The 16,548-nt window shown below is 36.0% G+C and overlaps 1 protein-coding gene across 1 annotated transcript in view; it reads left to right on the top strand.

The window, feature by feature from the left end:
- CUL5 (cullin 5) overlaps positions 1 to 16,548 on the top strand; it is a 99,987-nt gene that overhangs the window by 58,693 nt on the left and 24,746 nt on the right. The window contains exons 8-11 of the mRNA XM_082626594.1: positions 9,162 to 9,255; positions 10,884 to 11,014; positions 11,269 to 11,376; positions 14,277 to 14,341. Of these exons, the coding sequence (XP_082482720.1) occupies positions 9,162 to 9,255; positions 10,884 to 11,014; positions 11,269 to 11,376; positions 14,277 to 14,341 (398 nt within the window). The remainder of the gene's footprint in view (positions 1 to 9,161; positions 9,256 to 10,883; positions 11,015 to 11,268; positions 11,377 to 14,276; positions 14,342 to 16,548) is intronic.

Raw genomic sequence — 16,548 nt, forward strand, 5'->3', positions numbered from 1 at the left:
GCAAACAAAGCTGACAAAGGATTAATCTCCAAAATATACAAGCAGCTCATGCAGCTCAATATCAAAAAAACGACCTAATCAAAAAATGGGCGGCAGACCTAAATAGGAATTTCTCCAAAAAACATACAGATGGCATGTGGAAAGATGCTTAACATCATGAATTAGTAGAGAAATGCAAATCAAAGCTACGATGAGGTATCACCTCATACGGGTCAGAATGGCCATCATCAAAAAATCTACAAACAAATGCTGGAGAGCGTGTGGAGAAAAGGGACCCCTCATGCACTGTTGGTAGGAGTGTAAATTGATACAGCCATGTAAGTGGAAAACAGTATGAAGCTTCCTTAAAAAACTAAAAATAGAACTATCATATGACCCAGCAATCCCACTACTGGGCATATACCCAGGGAAAACCATAATTCAAAAAGACACATGCTCCCCTGTGTTCTCAGCAGCACTATTTACAATAGCCAGGACATGGAAGCAACCTAAATGTCCATTAACAGAGGAACAGGTAAATAAGATGTGGTATGTGTCTACAATGGAATATTACTCAGCCATAAAAAGGAATGTAATTGGATCATTTGTAGAGACGTGAATGGACCTAGAGACTGTCGTACAGAGTGAAGTCAGAAAAACAAATATCGTATATTAACGCACATATGTGGAATCTAGAAAAATGGTGTAGATGAAATCTATTTGCAAAGCAGAAGTAGAGACCCAGAGGTAGAGAACTAATATATGGATACCAAGAGGGAAAGAGGAGGATGGGAGGAACTGGGAGATTGGGATTGACATATACACTATTGATACTGTGTATAAAATAGTTGACTAATGAGAACATATTGTATAATACAGGGAACTCTACTTAATGCACTGTGGTGACCTAAATGGGAAGGAAATCCAAAAAAAAGAAGGAATATATGTATACGTATAGCTGATTCATTTTGCTGTATAGTAGAAACTAACAGAACATTGTAAAGCGACTATATGCCAATAAAAATTAAATAAATGTGTCCAGATCATAACACACACACACAGACCAAGAAATTGTCACAGATTGGAGGAGACTAGGAAAACTAACAACAAAATGTAATCTGGGTTTGTAGATAGCATCCTGGAATAGGAAAGACTGGTGAATTTCTGATAAGGTCTGTAGTTAATTAATATTGTACAAATATTATTTGCCTGGTTTTGATAGTTGTGCTGTAGTTATATAAAAAGTTACCATTATGGGAAATAGGGTGATGGATGTATAGGCACTCTGCTATTTTTACAACTTTTATGTAAGGCTGAAATCAAAATAAAATGTAAAAAAATAAAGAATATTGTGAAGAATGCCTTTATTATTTGGGAAGCATCAATGGAGATGATCATGTGGCATTTTCCTCCGTTGAACTAATTCAGGAAATCACATTAACAGAGTTCCTAACATAATAGCATTCTTTCATTTTAGGATAGAACAGAAAGTCCCCCTGCCTTTTTTTTTTTTTTTTTGGCCACACTGTGCAGCATGTGGGATCCTAGTTCCCCAGCCAGGGATTGAACCCGTGCCCCCTGCAGTGGAAGTGTGGAGTCTTAACAACTGGACCTCCAGGGAAGTCCCAAAGTCCCATTTTTAATGGATAAAAATTTATACCCCAAAGGGATTTTGACATACTATATAGCCAATAAAAGTTTCTCTCAAGATATTTCTGTTTTTTATACATAAAATGTTTAAATGTTTGGTTTAGCATGTAATCACAATATTTTTAGGATACTTTTATAGATTTATCCTAATTCAACTTTCATTTGGATTTGCTTGTCGTCAGTACAGCAGATTCTAATAGAAATGAATCAAAGAAAAGTGAGTTATGCTGTGAGTTGTTTAGATAGGCTAATATGTTGATATTTTGAACTGAAATCTCTAGGCCAGAGATTTTCAATGAAGATACTATCTACCTCCAGCTAGTGTTATAGAAATTTGTGGAGGTTTTTTTTTTTTTTTTTGGTTGTCACAATGATTGATTTTTAGTGAATGGAGTCCAGGAATGCTGCATATCTCACAGTGCTCAGACTGTCCCACATAAATAAGAATTAGCCCATATCCCCAAAATAATATTCAGTGGTCCCCTAGCCACCCATGTAAATGAAAATCTTGTTTACACTTAGATATCTGAGTCTAGAATTCAATTTCATTTTACTTTTAAACCAAAACATTTTTGCATGATATTAGTAATACACTTCATTTTCTAAGTATATTATTGTGTAAATTGAGCAATGAAAATATATTTTTTGTTTGGAATCTTAAATTTTTTTCACTGTTGGAAATTTATATCATCTATAGTGATAACTGCTCATGGTATCTGAGTCACCAATGAACCTGTGTTAAATTGAAGTCAGGACCATGAATGCTGCCAGTTTGTCCCTGCAATTTGTGACCTGAGAGGAGTCTTGCCCCACCGGTTTTAATTAGCCTAGCTCTAATTGGCCTAGCTTGGGTTGAGTGCCCAAACTTGGATCAAATGCTTTGTGTGTGTGTCTTTGTACACATGTGCAAGCATGCTTGAGTTGTCAATGTGTTTGTAGTGGGTATGATATAGTAATACTTGACTCATCCAGAAGATAACCCTTTTAGCAACTTTAGCTACTTGCAGTTCAGTGGAGAACTTAAAAAGTTACGCCAAGAGTTCTGAGCAGCTGCATTGCATTAGATGTCTGACAGGCCCAGTCTTCAACTTTTACTTATAGGAGAACAACATAGCCCCACCCAGATCCAGCTTAGCCCCAACACAATTCTAATGAGCTTGATTATCACTGGATGGGCCTCTAGCAGATGAGCACGGTATATTAGTAAAAGCGGGTAAGAGGCTTCAGAGCTGTGCTGCTTGAAGAGGCATTATTGACAGAAAAGTGACAGGTAACAGTAAGAAAAGAATGAGAGAAAATATATTTTTAAATTACTTAAAATTTTTTTTCTGTGGCTATTAGTATTTTAGGTGATAGTACTGTATAGCTTGGTTTTACCTGAAGGCAGTCATTTATTATTTATTATGCACCTAAACTATGTCAGGCCTTGTGCTAGTGGGGATAAGAAGATAGAACGGGTTCCTATCTTCAAAGTAACACTAGAATAAAATGGATTGTTTATACAGTGGCATAATGGAATAGAGAGTGAAATGGTGATGGCAAGTCTTCATTTCTTCTCATTGACCAGAGCTCTGATAGGGAAGCAGTGTATTACACTGGTTAGGGACATACATGTTGGAAGAAGATGAGGATTTGAATTCCATTGTCATTTTACCAGCTGTATGCCTTTTGGCAAGTTCTTCAACCTTTGTAATCCTTGTTTCCCTAACTGTAAAGTGGGGTAATACCCACTTGTGCTTAATAAACTACTATATCAAAACATTTAAGTGCTGTGCCTGGCATGGTAGTTTTTACTGTTAGGGCTGTGGTTTACAGAAGTTGCTTACTGATTCTCAGACAGATAGACACTATTTTGCTACCTGTGCAAAATATTGATAAAGAATGGAATTAGCAACAAGGTCACAAGTCATAAGTTGTTAACATTAAAGTAAGTAAAGTACTTGTTAACCTTCAGTATTTAAGTATATTAAGGGTGGTATTTAGAAAGTCAGGGTGAGTCTAACTGACTCCATTGGTCTATGTAGAGAGTTACTTGTGTAACTAGTTGAGAAATGAAGCAAGAAACACTGGTTATAAAGGTTTAAAAAAACCTTTAAAAAAAAAAACAAGAGAAGTTAATTTTGAGAATAGCCTACCACACATGGAATTAATGAATTCTTGAATACATACACATATCCTTGTATGGTTAGAGAGCTGATAATGATACAGTAGAAAAGGTGGAGTAATCTAGGATGATTTTTAATTCAACTCCTCTATTTTATAGCTAAGGCAAAAGCAAACTATTACTTATAGGAAATTACATAACTAACAAAAATCAGAACTGTTCCTATTGTTTTTATTAAACTTCAGTGAAGTAGCATTAATTGTGCAAATCGAATACCACTAAAAATAGCCTCTAGTACATCAGTTAGCCTACGTATCCCACCTTTCTCATCTTCACAGAGCTATGCATTCATTCATTCAACAAATACTGAGTGCCTGCTGTGTTTTATGGCAGGCATCATCTTTGAAGAGTTTTGCTATAAAGGAAGGTAAAACATCAAGCACGTTGATAGTTAAAGTGTTTCACCTTGCAGACCTCTGGGGAGATTGCTTTGGATTTAGAAGTTGTGCTCATCTCAGGCAAAATACAGGAGTTGATGACATATGGCAAAAAGTTTTTTTCTTCACGGAAGCTAGCAAAAGGAGACAGAAAGGGAATACAAGGTGAGAGAGATGGTTTATCACTATCCTTTCCATTCAAGATGTATTTTTCAAATAACAAGTATATACTCAGGGTTGACTCTGTATGTAGAACTTTGGTAAATGATGGGGAGAAAAATACAAAAGAGGAATAACATGGTCCCTGCCCTCAAGGAACTGACCCTTTTGTTAAGACAAGACTCTTTGGAGATAAGGAGAGAACTCTATCAAGCAACCTCCCTTACTTTTTGCCTACATAAAATAGTTTTCTAAAGGATTTTCAATACACGGGGATCTATACCATGATTCTCTCCCTCTCTCTTTTTTTTTTTTTTTTTTTGCGGTACACGGGCCTCTAACTGTTGTGGCCTCTCCTGTTGCGGAGCACAGGCTCCGGACGCACAGGCTCAGCAGCCATGGCTCACGGGCCCAGCCACTCCGCAGCGTGAGGGATCTTCCCGGACCAGGGCACGAACCCGTGCCCCCTGCAACGGCAGGCAGACTCTCAACCACTGCACCACCAGGGAAGCCCTTCTCTTTATTTTTTTAAAAAATATTTGTTATGAAACTTTTCAAATATTTTCAGAAGTAGAGAAAATAGTGTAATGAACCCCACCCTCCAAACCTAGCCAGCAGATTCAACAATGATCATTTTGTCATACTTGCTTGGTTGATCCTTTTCTTCTTTTCTTTCCTTTTTTCCCTTTCCTCCTCTCCTATCCTTTCTTTTTCTTTCCTTCCCTTTCCTTCTTTTCTTTCTTTATTTTTTTTAAATTAAAAAAAAAATTTTTTTTTTTTTTTTTTTGACCGAGCTGTGCAGCTTGCAGGATCTTAGTTCCCTGATTAGGGATTGAACCTGGGCCCTGGCAGTGAAAAATGTCAAGTCCTAACCACTGGACTGCCAGGGAATTCCATCTTTTCTTTCTTTTCTCTCTTGCTTCCTTTCCTCTTGCATTTAAAGAAGTTATGATGTACATTTTTACTCTAAATACTTCTATATTATAACATTATTTTTAATGCCTGTATATATTTCATCATATATATGTACTATAATATACCTAACTACTTCTCTAATGATGGGAATTTTCATTATTATTTGTTATTATTATGTTTTTTTAATAAATAGTACTTCCTGGAATGTATTTACATGCTTATATCTTTATATCTTATATCCTGATATATTTTTAACATCTTTATGCATACATCTTTCTTACATGTGGCATTCTCTTGGAATGGAATTTCCTGGAAATGAGATTGCTGAAGCAAAGGGTATGCACCTTTTACAGATTGCTATATAACACCAAACTGATTTTCAGAAATGTTGTAATTCTGATTCCCATTAACAATATGCCTGTTTATCTTTGCTGATCTGGGTTTTTTCTATTAAAAAACCCAGATCAGCAAAGATAAACAGGCATATTGGCAGTCTATTAATTTTGCCAATTTACCAAATTACTAGGGGACTTCCCTGGCAGTCCAGTGGTTAAGACTTTGCGCTTCCAGTGCACGGGGTGCGTGTTCGATCGCTGGTTGGGGAACTAAGATCCCACATGCTGCATGGCGCAGCCCAAAAAAAAAAAATTGCTAGTGAGGCTGGGCATCTTTATTTTTTTAGGATTGACATTAATAGTTTAATTCAAGGGAATATCCATCTGCTAGTTCCTATCATTAAGAAAATTGGATTTTCCACTACTTTATTCTTATTATGGACCATTTGTATTTCTTCTTTTGTGAGTTGAGGCTACTCTTTCATTATTTTACTTCTTTATTCAAAAAACCATAGTATCTTGATTTCCTATCTCTGATTTTCAAGGCCCTTCATAATTGGGCCATAACTTATTTTTCTAACTTAATACTGTCCAGTAAGAGTCATTCTACCCAATAAGGAATATTTCCTTATTCATATACCTCATTCTATTTGTTTTTTTCTTGGATTCATTCTTTTTAAGTAATGTTTTACTTTTCTTTTCTGCCTATTCAAATCCTTCAGAATTCTTAAGGCCCATCTTGTGAGTCTCCCCAAATACTCTAGCCTTCATCCATTTCCTGTTATTTGAATTCCCACTGTACCAATTGTTTCTACAACTTGATTTAGTAGCATATTATAGGCTACTTTGTTGTGTTATTTATCAAGCACCAAATGTGTTGAGTCCATGAATATATAGCTGGATGGAACACAGTCTCTGTCCCTGTGATGTTTATTTATAGTGTAGTAATAATGTGTTTATTTCCATCTCTTTGCTTTATTGGTGAAATTGAACTTTTCATATACCTCTGTTATGTATGAAGTATGCACACATTTTAGATACACTGTAGTTACATACTACAACTGGATTGTAAGAGCATTGAGTGTATAAACCATGTTTTATCTTCTCTATTCCTTACAACACTTAACTCATTTCTGAGCACATAGCCATTACTAAGTATATACTTGCTCTCTTAATGTAGTATCAAAAGTTGTAGGCTTGGAGTCACATACCTGGCCTCATATTACAGCTCAAGACCTTATGAACTAACTAATTGTGTAACATTTGTAAGTTACTTAGCCTCTGTAAGCTTGTTTCCTCATATGTTAAATATCTGCTTCATAAGGTTTTCATGAGTTAAATGACATATTGGTTAATCAGATAATGTATGTAAAGCATTTAGCACAATGCTTCATACAGAGTAGGTGCTCATTAAAAGATATTTGTTATTATAATAACTTGTTTAACCTTTCAAGCTAGAAAGTGTTTCAGTAACCTTTATATCCCTAACTCCTTTCATCTAAGCAGTTACCAAATTCTGCTCAGTTTACTTCAACTATCTTGTCAATTTAGCCTCTCGTTTATGTTATGTTGTTATGTTATATTATTTTTTTGGTCGCACCACGTGGCTTGCAGGATCTTGGTTCTCTGACCAGGGATTGAACCGAGACCCATGGCAGTAAGAGCCCGAGTCCTAACCACTGGACACATAGCTTCCCTAGTCTCTCCTTTAAATCCTCATTGTAACCCACAATAAGAAATACATTTTTTATTGTGACTTAATATATGCTTTGTTTATTTGCTCATATCTGAAACAATGTTATGAAATAATATTCGTTGTTTTTATATGTGATTCACTCTGATTTTTTTTTTCTGTTCTATATTAAAAAAAAAAACCAAGCTGGTCGCAGCCATTAAAACATTTCACAACAGTTTGAAACACATGACACACGATTTTTGGAGTCTGCAAAATTTGGACTACTCCTGAACTAGATTATGTTCAAGTGTAAATTTTCAGTGCGAAAACAGATTATTTTAGAAAACAGAAAATAGAGCTTATTTTAGAAAACAGAGTTTGATCTGATTGCACTTTCTCTTTCTTCTTCATTAGTTGTATATAATTAGATTTACCTATTCTCTGTCGAAGGTGGGAGTGTTCCATTGTGCATATTCCAGAGCTGGTATAGAATGAGATTACTCAGTAATTGGGGCAGAACTTCCCACCTTGGCAGAAATTTCTCAACCACTTCATATGTGTGTTGTTTTTCTTAGGAGAGAAATTGACATACATGGACTTTAAAGTCATTGGTGTAATTCTCATAGAGGGAGGAACCTGAAAAAAAACCCTTTTATTATGGAAATTTTTTTAACATTTTAAAAAGTGGGAACAGCGATATAATGAACCTCCATTACCTAAATTTAACTTCAGTAATTTAACAACATTATGTCAATTCCAAGAGGAATTTTTAGCAAAGAACTTTTAAGGCACACACAATTCCCTTCCTTAATACAGACAGATGATCTGTTTTTCAGAAGAGAGATATCAGCCTTAGTGTACCTTGTGTTAGTAATCACAACCTGTTCATTTTGATACCTGCAAGGAGAGTAAATATATGACACGAAGGAGCAGTGATGGAGTGGAGCCAGCCAGAACATTAGACCCTGACCATCTTACTTGGAATCTTTCAACAGCCATGTTTGCCAGTCTCCCTACCACCACTCAGTACCACCTACCTTGCTGACGTTAGACTGACCTTTTAAAAATGACTTGGTGGGGGAATAGAAGCTCATTACATTTATCTTCTGTTTAAAACCTTCCCTACCTATAGAGTAAAATTCCAAACCATAGATTTTCATTCATAATCTGGCTCCAGTCTACCTTTCTAGCTTTCTCTCCCACTGTCTCTTCATATTCAGCTTTTTTTTCTTAGAATACCCAATCCATTTTAAGATTTGTACTTACTTTTCAAGATCCAATTTAGATTTCATCTTGTGGATGAGACCTTTTTAACTACCCAGAAAAAAATAGTAGTTCCTTTGTTTCTGTTTGTGTGTGTTTTGCCACTTAACTGAGTCATATTTATTAAAGTTTGCTTCCCTCCCCACCCTCAATAAGACAGTGATCTTCTCCAAAGCAGAGGTTATAGCTTATTCTTCTTTGTATCCTAACACTTCTTTGGTGCTCACAGCAATGAAACCTACTATGTGTTGAATGGATGTTCATACTTCTAGCATTTTAGAATCTAACTCCAATACAGGTTCTCTCCAGATAAGAGTTCATTAAAGTTTAGTTTTTCGGTTTGTTTTGTAGATTAAAAAGTTTTTTTTCCTCCCCTTGTTGGGGACTTTCATTAAAATTTCTAAAGAGAACCTAAGTTCTATAGCCTTTTCCTTAGGGGGAAGTATGCTTTGGTAAACTAAAATAGAGTATCCATCTTCAACAATCCTCTAGTAAAGGTAAGTAAAATCTACTTTCAGTATTCTTAGTTTTTTGCTGTTGTTGAACATTGTGGTTTTGTGGGACTATGAAGCAAAATGGAGTGGAATAGATTTGTGCCTTACTGTTGCTTATAATAGCCTTGACCAATTTTTGATGTATTTCAGCTCATGGAGTGCTGTGTAAATGCCCTGGTGACATCCTTTAAAGAGACTATCTTAGCAGAGTGCCAAGGCATGATCAAGCGAAATGAAACTGAAAGTAGGTAAAACATCACATAAAGTTCTCATACTCTTTTAAGAGGATATCTTTGAAGCACATCACTTTTAATAAATTGCTGTTAGATCATTCTTTTATACATAGGTATTTTTGTTATGGCAAACTGCATAAAGAAAATGATAAAAATATTTAGCATAGTTAGAGACACTGTAAAGAAAATCTTTATAAACTTATGTTTTAAGCATTTCTCCCCCTTAGGTATCAGTATGTTTGTGTGCGCTCACATGCGAATTTCAATTTGTTCTCAAAAGTAGGACATTGCTTTTAAAGGCTATTTTAAATGGTAAACATATGGTATAGGATAGAACTAGGTATTTTGACTTTTGTGTGGAACCTTGTGGCAAATATTTTTAAAAAGTAATAAAACACTCTATGTTGGTAATCTTCATCCCTCTCCCCCTAGATATCTTATAATTTAAGATTTCTGAAGTGTATTTTTTATTACTTAAATGTTATTTTTTTATTACTTAAATATGATAAAGTTCTGTTTTGGGAGGTAGCAAGTACATTAATACCAAAAAGAATACAGTAAAAATTACCCATATCCTTACTACTCAGAGACAACCACTTTTAACATTTTGATGTATTACTCTCTAGATTTCATTGCATAAAATTGCAAGGTCCTATTTAATCTCTAGTTGTCTTTCAAGTACGTATTTCAGTTCACTTACGTCTATACACTCTTCAGAAGTATTTTGGAGTAAAAGCAAGTTTCTCATTTGGCATAAAGGAAATAGTTTGAATTTCTGTATGCCAAACTAAGTAGAGTTATGTCTGATCCAAGGTGGACTCCCTTCAAAAGGATTTATTTAGTGGTAACCATTCTGTGAGGTAAGGTTATTGTGAAGGTCAGTTAAATGGGATAATAGGAGAAAGTGCTTTTTGCAAACTGAAAAATTCTTTATGAATACAGTTTTATATTACCTTGTTACTCTGAACAATCTGAGGACATTACCCCTTAGTGATGTGACTGTATTGTATATTTAACCTTGCATCTACTTTATGAAATGTAACTAATTTTCTGTGTAAACTTTTGTATTTCTTAGAATAAATATATTCCATTGCATTGAAGGTCAAATGACTCACCTTTTAAGAGGAGTTGGGTTTTGCAGTGTGTGATCACTTTAATTAGAGTTTCTTTTAAAAATAATATTTGTCAGACTGAGATGGTAGATCAGGAAGTTATAGTACTTACTATAACAACTCCTAAGCTAATTGCACCCACAGAATACTATTTTTTTTTTTTTTTTTTTTTTTTTTTTTTTTTCTTCTTTTTGCGGTATGCGGGCCTCTCACTGCTGTGGCCTCCCCCGTTGCGGAGCACAGGCTCCGGACGCGCAGGCCCAGCGGCCATGGCTCACGGGGCCAGCCGCTCCGCGGCATATGGGATCCTCCCAGACCGGGGCACGAACCCGTATCCCCTGCATCGGCAGGCGGACTCTCAACCACTGCGCCACCAGGGAGGCCCCAGAATACTATTAAAGCTATCAACTTCCAGCTAATATTTCCCCACACTCTTATTATCATAGGCATTCTAGATCCATGATACAAATAGAGATAGTCTGTTCTGATGGATGAAATGATTACATGGGTGTGTTCTATCGTTTCAGAATTACATTTGATGTTTTCATTAATGGACAAAGTTCCTAATGGGATAGAGCCAATGTTGAAAGACTTGGAGGAACATATCATCAGTGCAGGCCTGGCAGATATGGTAGCAGCTGCTGAAACTATTACTACTGTAAGTTCTCCTCAGTGACAATGATAGATATATATCAAAGTTATTTAGTAAATGCAGGATAGGGTATTTAAACTCAGGTATTTTAAATTGATGGCAAAACAGTAATGTTGGAACACCTTTCTTAATAAGAAAAAAATATTTCAGAAAAGTTCCCAAATTTTAAAGCTATAGTTTGTTATAAAAATTATGTTTATATTTTCTCATTTTTTGTATTTTTTTTTAACTCAACTTAATATACAATACTTTATTTTTAGGACTCTGAGAAATACGTTGAGCAGTTACTTACACTGTTTAATAGATTTAGTAGACTTGTCAAAGAAGCTTTTCAAGATGATCCACGATTTCTTACTGCAAGAGACAAGGTATATATTCCTGTATGTTAACACTTGTCATAATTTAATTTTAATAAGAAACTTGCATCATTATGCTATTAAACTACAAACTAAAAAACCTAGCAACTCTGATTTTTCATCAGTGGAGGACAACCATATTATATTTGGTTTCTTATATGCTTTTGTAAGCATTGGGTATGCATGTGAACCAGAATTTAGCTAGAAAGTTGCTTTCTTAATTTTTCAAGAATGTTTTCCTGTTTTTGAATATTATTGATTATTGAATTCTTATTCATCCTTCCTTTAAGACTCAGCTCAAAGTATACTTCTCCTGGAATTTCCTTGATACTCTGCCTCCCCCCATATCTCTCTGCCCTGTTTCCTTTCACAGGGCTCTTGTGAGAGTTGTATCACATTTATCCTTTCTTTCCATACCTTCTTTCCCATCATTATAGTCTAGGATAATGATAATGAAACAGTATTATCCTTAGAGTCATTATCATTTTATTATTTTAAAATAATTTATTTATTTTATTTTATTATTTATTTATTTAATTTTGGCTGCGTTGGGTCTTCATTGCTGCACGTGGGCTTTCTCTAGTTGCAGTGAGCGGAGGCTACTCTTCATTGTGGTGCACTGGCTTCTCCTTGAGCTGGCTTCTTTTGTTGCGGAGCATGGGCTGTAGACGTGCGGGCTTCAGTAGTTGTGGCGCGAGGGCTCAGTAGTTGTGGCTCACGGGCTGTAGAGCACAGGCTCAGTAGTTGTGGTGCACGGGCTTAGTTGCTCTGCGGCATGTGAGATCTTCCCGGAGCAGGGCTCGAACCCATGTCCTCTGCATTGGCAGGCGGATTCTTAACCACTGCACCACCAGGGAAGCCCCGTATCTTTTTAAATATCATAAACCTATCACTAGAATTACCATTAGTTTTCCCCCCTCTTCAACTACCTTTCCTTACTTCCCAAGTGAAATTATTTTCTAGACTCTAAAAACACAATCAACTTTCTCCAGTAGCATTTTTTTAAAATTACTGTCTGTCTACCTTTAGATAAATAAATGGGTAGAAAGAAAGGTAGGTAGGTAGGTAGGTACATAGGTAGATAAAGTAGGAAAAGGGTTAAGGGAGTATGGAGGTAATGAGGTCATTTGAAATATTAAATTGAGTGGCCTGCAAAGGCTTTATATGAGGTGACATTCAAATCAAGATTGAAGTTGATTAAGGAATATGTCATGTGGCTCTCTGAGGGAATAATACTCTAGCCTGAGGGGAGAGCAAATGCAAAGGCTCTAAGGCAGGATTATACCTGTCATGTTCCAGAACCAGAGAAGAAAGAGATCACTGTGGCCAGAGTGGATTGAGTGAGGGGGAGAATAGTAGGAAATCAGAGGTAAGTAGTCAGAGATAACAGGAGGCCAGATCATGTAAGACTGAGCCATGGTAAGGAGTTTCATTTCTACTCTGAGTAGGATAGAAAATCATAGAAAGATCTTGAACCAAATGACAGGATCTCACTTACATTTTATCAGGATCACCTGCCTGCTGCAGAAAGCATAGACTGAAGGGGGCAAGAGAGGAAGCAAGGAAATGGGTTAAGAATCTATTTAAGTAATTCAGTTAAGTAATGACGGAAGCTCTGCCTAGAACGATAGTAGGTGAAGGTAGTCAAAAGTGGTTGGATTTTGATTATATTGTAAAAATAGGCTATACAGGACTTGCTAATGGAATCAGATGTGGAATGTGATAGAAAGAGATCAGTCAAGGATGACACTCAGATTTTTGTTCTGATCAATTAGAAGTATATGCTTGCTGAGATGAGGGAAGATGAAGACTTTGGGAGAAGCAGGTTTTGGGGAGATGGTTGAAGAGAGATTAGGAACTCAGTTCTGGACAAGTTAACTTTGAAATGCTTATTAAACATCCATATGGCAACATCAAATCTGGAGCTTAAGGGAGGGGATGGGCCTGCAAAAATAAATCTGGGAGCTTCAGCATATAGATGGTTTTTAAAGCATTGACAGTGGCTATGATCTCCAAAGTAAGAGTGAAGATAGCAGAGAGAAGAGATCCAAGGACTGGTCTGGGGCATTTTAAAGTTAGTTATCAGAACGATAAGGAACCAGCCATCTTTCCTGAGGAGAGAGGAGAATGAATGGAATGACCAGGAGAGTGCTGTGCTAGAAAACAAGTGGAAAAAGCACTTTCCAGGAGGAGGGCAGGATCTGCTGTTTTAAAATGCTGCTGATAGGTCAGATAAGATGGGGATTAACCATTGTCTTCAGCAACATGGAGGTTGTGAGTGACTTTGACAAGAATGATCAGTTGGAGTAGTAGTGTGAAAGCCTGTTTAGAACAGTTTCAGATAAGAATGGTAGTAGAGAAATTAGCGACAGTGAGTTAGATAATTCTTCTAGGAGTTTAGCTTAAAGAGAGGGAGAGAAATATGGGGCAGTAGCTGAAGGTGGACAAAGCCAAGAGAGAATTTTTAAATTTAAAGAATAATATGTATGCATATTGAGGCTGTAGGAATAATGGAGGGGGGAAATTGATGATACAGGAGAAAAAGGAGGGCATTCTAATTACTTCTGTTTTCTCAATGAATTAGGAAACCACATCATCAGCTGAGAGTATGCATGGGAGAGGAAATACTGGAGGTTTGAAGAGAAAGGAGGTGGTATGAAAATGTTTTCTAGGAGAATGTGTGGACAAGAGAAAATGTTACGATTGTCAGGCAGCATTAAGACCTCACTTGAGAACAGTGATAATCATAACATGAGAAAGAGCATGTTGAAATCATTGACTTGAAAAATTCTATCAGGCCAGATACATCATTAAAAATAAAAACTAATTTGTATTTTATGTATTTTTAGAATTACAATTATCTATTTTAAGTATAAAAATAATGTTTATATCTTATTTTATATTATTTGCAGGCATATAAAGCAGTTGTTAATGATGCTACCATATTTAAACTTGAATTACCTTTGAAGCAGAAAGGGTAAGTCTTTTAAATCATATGTTTAAAATTCTTACACTAAAATTCTTAAATTTTTTGGAGTGTATTGTATGTTATTGGATATGCAAAGTGCCCTGTTTCCCTAATCCTATCAGGTTTGTTTTTCATTTTTTTAACTTTTATGATTTTTTCTGCCTTTGATTATTAAAAATTCTGTCTTGATTTTAAATTTTATATTATCTCCTCTTATGACCAAAGAATGTTGAACTTATTTTTTTAAGTGAAAAAACGTTTTGTTCTTAATCTTTTTGAATCTCTTCTTGTTTTTCCCTCCTCGTTATTCACCAAAGTTATTTTATAACCTACAAAAGCATAGAATATGACTCTATTCACCATAATGATTTTAAGGGAAATCAATTTTAATGTAAATTTTTGTATATTTTTTTAGTTGATCTCTCATTGGTGAGATCTCATCTCAAGTAAGATAGATTTATTTGTGCTACTACTATTACAGAAAATCTGAAAATGAAAAGTTAATGAAATATTAATTAATCTGAGCTAGTTATAGTATCTTCAGAGTTGTACTAAGTAGTGCTAAAGGTTAATTGGAAAAATCTTCTTTCTTAATCTTAAATAAATTTTATACACAATGCTAAAATATTCGAAAATAGCATTTCTCAAGAAGGAAAAGTAATTGTTCAGGGCTTTGTTGGTTTTTTTTTTCAATCATTTTCATTTTGTGTTTTTTTGAACCGTGTAAGTTATTTGAGTGCTGTCACAGTGGAAGACACCTGGGTCATACAGTTTTATTGGCATTCTTTAGAAGGGCATTTATTGTGTGCTCTTTATAAATATGAAACATATAACACTACATCTTGGAGATCTCTTCATATGAATACATAAAGGTCTTACTTATTCTACTCTACTCCCAGCATTTTTAATGAAAATTTTCAAACTGAAGAGTAAAGTCACTCTGTTGCTTTATTTATATGTATATGTATCTTTATATGTATATGTATATTTATATGTATATTTATTTATATGTATCTCCCTATACATCCATCAGTCAACTTTTAAATGCATTTCAAAAGAAGTTGCAAGCATCAGTAAACTTCGCTCCCTAAACACTTTAGCATGCAGTCATTAATTGAATTTTGTGTTTGTTTTGAGATAAAATTTACCTACAGTCATATCCATAAATCTTAGGTATATAATTTTGTCAGATTTGACAAATGCCTGCATCCCTATTAAGATACACAATATCTTCATCATCCTTGAGAATTACCTCATGTCCATTCCCAATCAGTCCCACCTCCTTCCAGAAGGCAACTATTGTTCTGATTATTTCAACATAGGTTAGTTTTTTTTTTTTTTGTGGTACGCGGGCCTCTCACCACTGTGGCCTCTCCCGCCGTGGAGCACAGGCTCTGGACGCGCACGCCCAGCGGCCATGGCTCACGGGCCCAGCCACTCCGTGGCATGTGGGATCTTCCCGGACCGGGGCACGAACCCGTGTCCCCTGCATCGGCAGGCGGACCCTCAACCACTGCGCCACCAGGGAAGCCCAACATAGGTTAGTTTTGCCTGATCTAGGACTACATATAAATGGAATTCATACAATATGTACTTTTTGTGTACAGCTTTTTTCAACTCAGCATAGTGTTTTTAAGATTTATCCATGTTTTTTGTATCACAGTGGTTTGCTTGCTAAAGTGGTTGTACTGTTTTACACTCCCACCAGCAAAGTATAAGAATACCACTTAGGGGCTTCCCTGGTGGCGCAGTGGTTGAGAGTCCGCCTGCCGATGCAGGGGACATGGGTTCGTGCCCCGGTCTGGGAAGATCCCACATGCCGCAGAGCGGCTGGGCCCGTGAGCCATGGCCGTTGAGCCTGCGCGTCCGGAGCCTGTGCTCCGCAACAGGGAGAGGCCACAACGGTGAGAGGCCCGCGTACTGCAAAAAAAAAAAAAAAAAAAAAAAGAATACCACTTAATACTCGTTCTCGCCAGTGTTTAGTGTTATCATTTTAATTTTAGTCATTCTGGATGTATGTAGTATTATCTCAGTATAGTTTTGATTCCCATTTCCCTCATGTCTATTGATATTGAACACTTTTTTGGTATTTTTGGTACTCTTATTTTCTTTAAAAAGTGTTCAGATTTTTTGCCTGTTTTTTTTTCTGTTGGGTTGTTCCTTTTTATTAGTGAGCTGTGAGTTCTTATATATTCTGTATGTAGGTCCTTTGTAAG

This window comes from Mesoplodon mirus (assembly GCF_964341445.2).
Source record: "Mesoplodon mirus genome assembly, chromosome: 7".
Lineage (NCBI taxonomy): Eukaryota > Metazoa > Chordata > Mammalia > Artiodactyla > Ziphiidae > Mesoplodon > Mesoplodon mirus.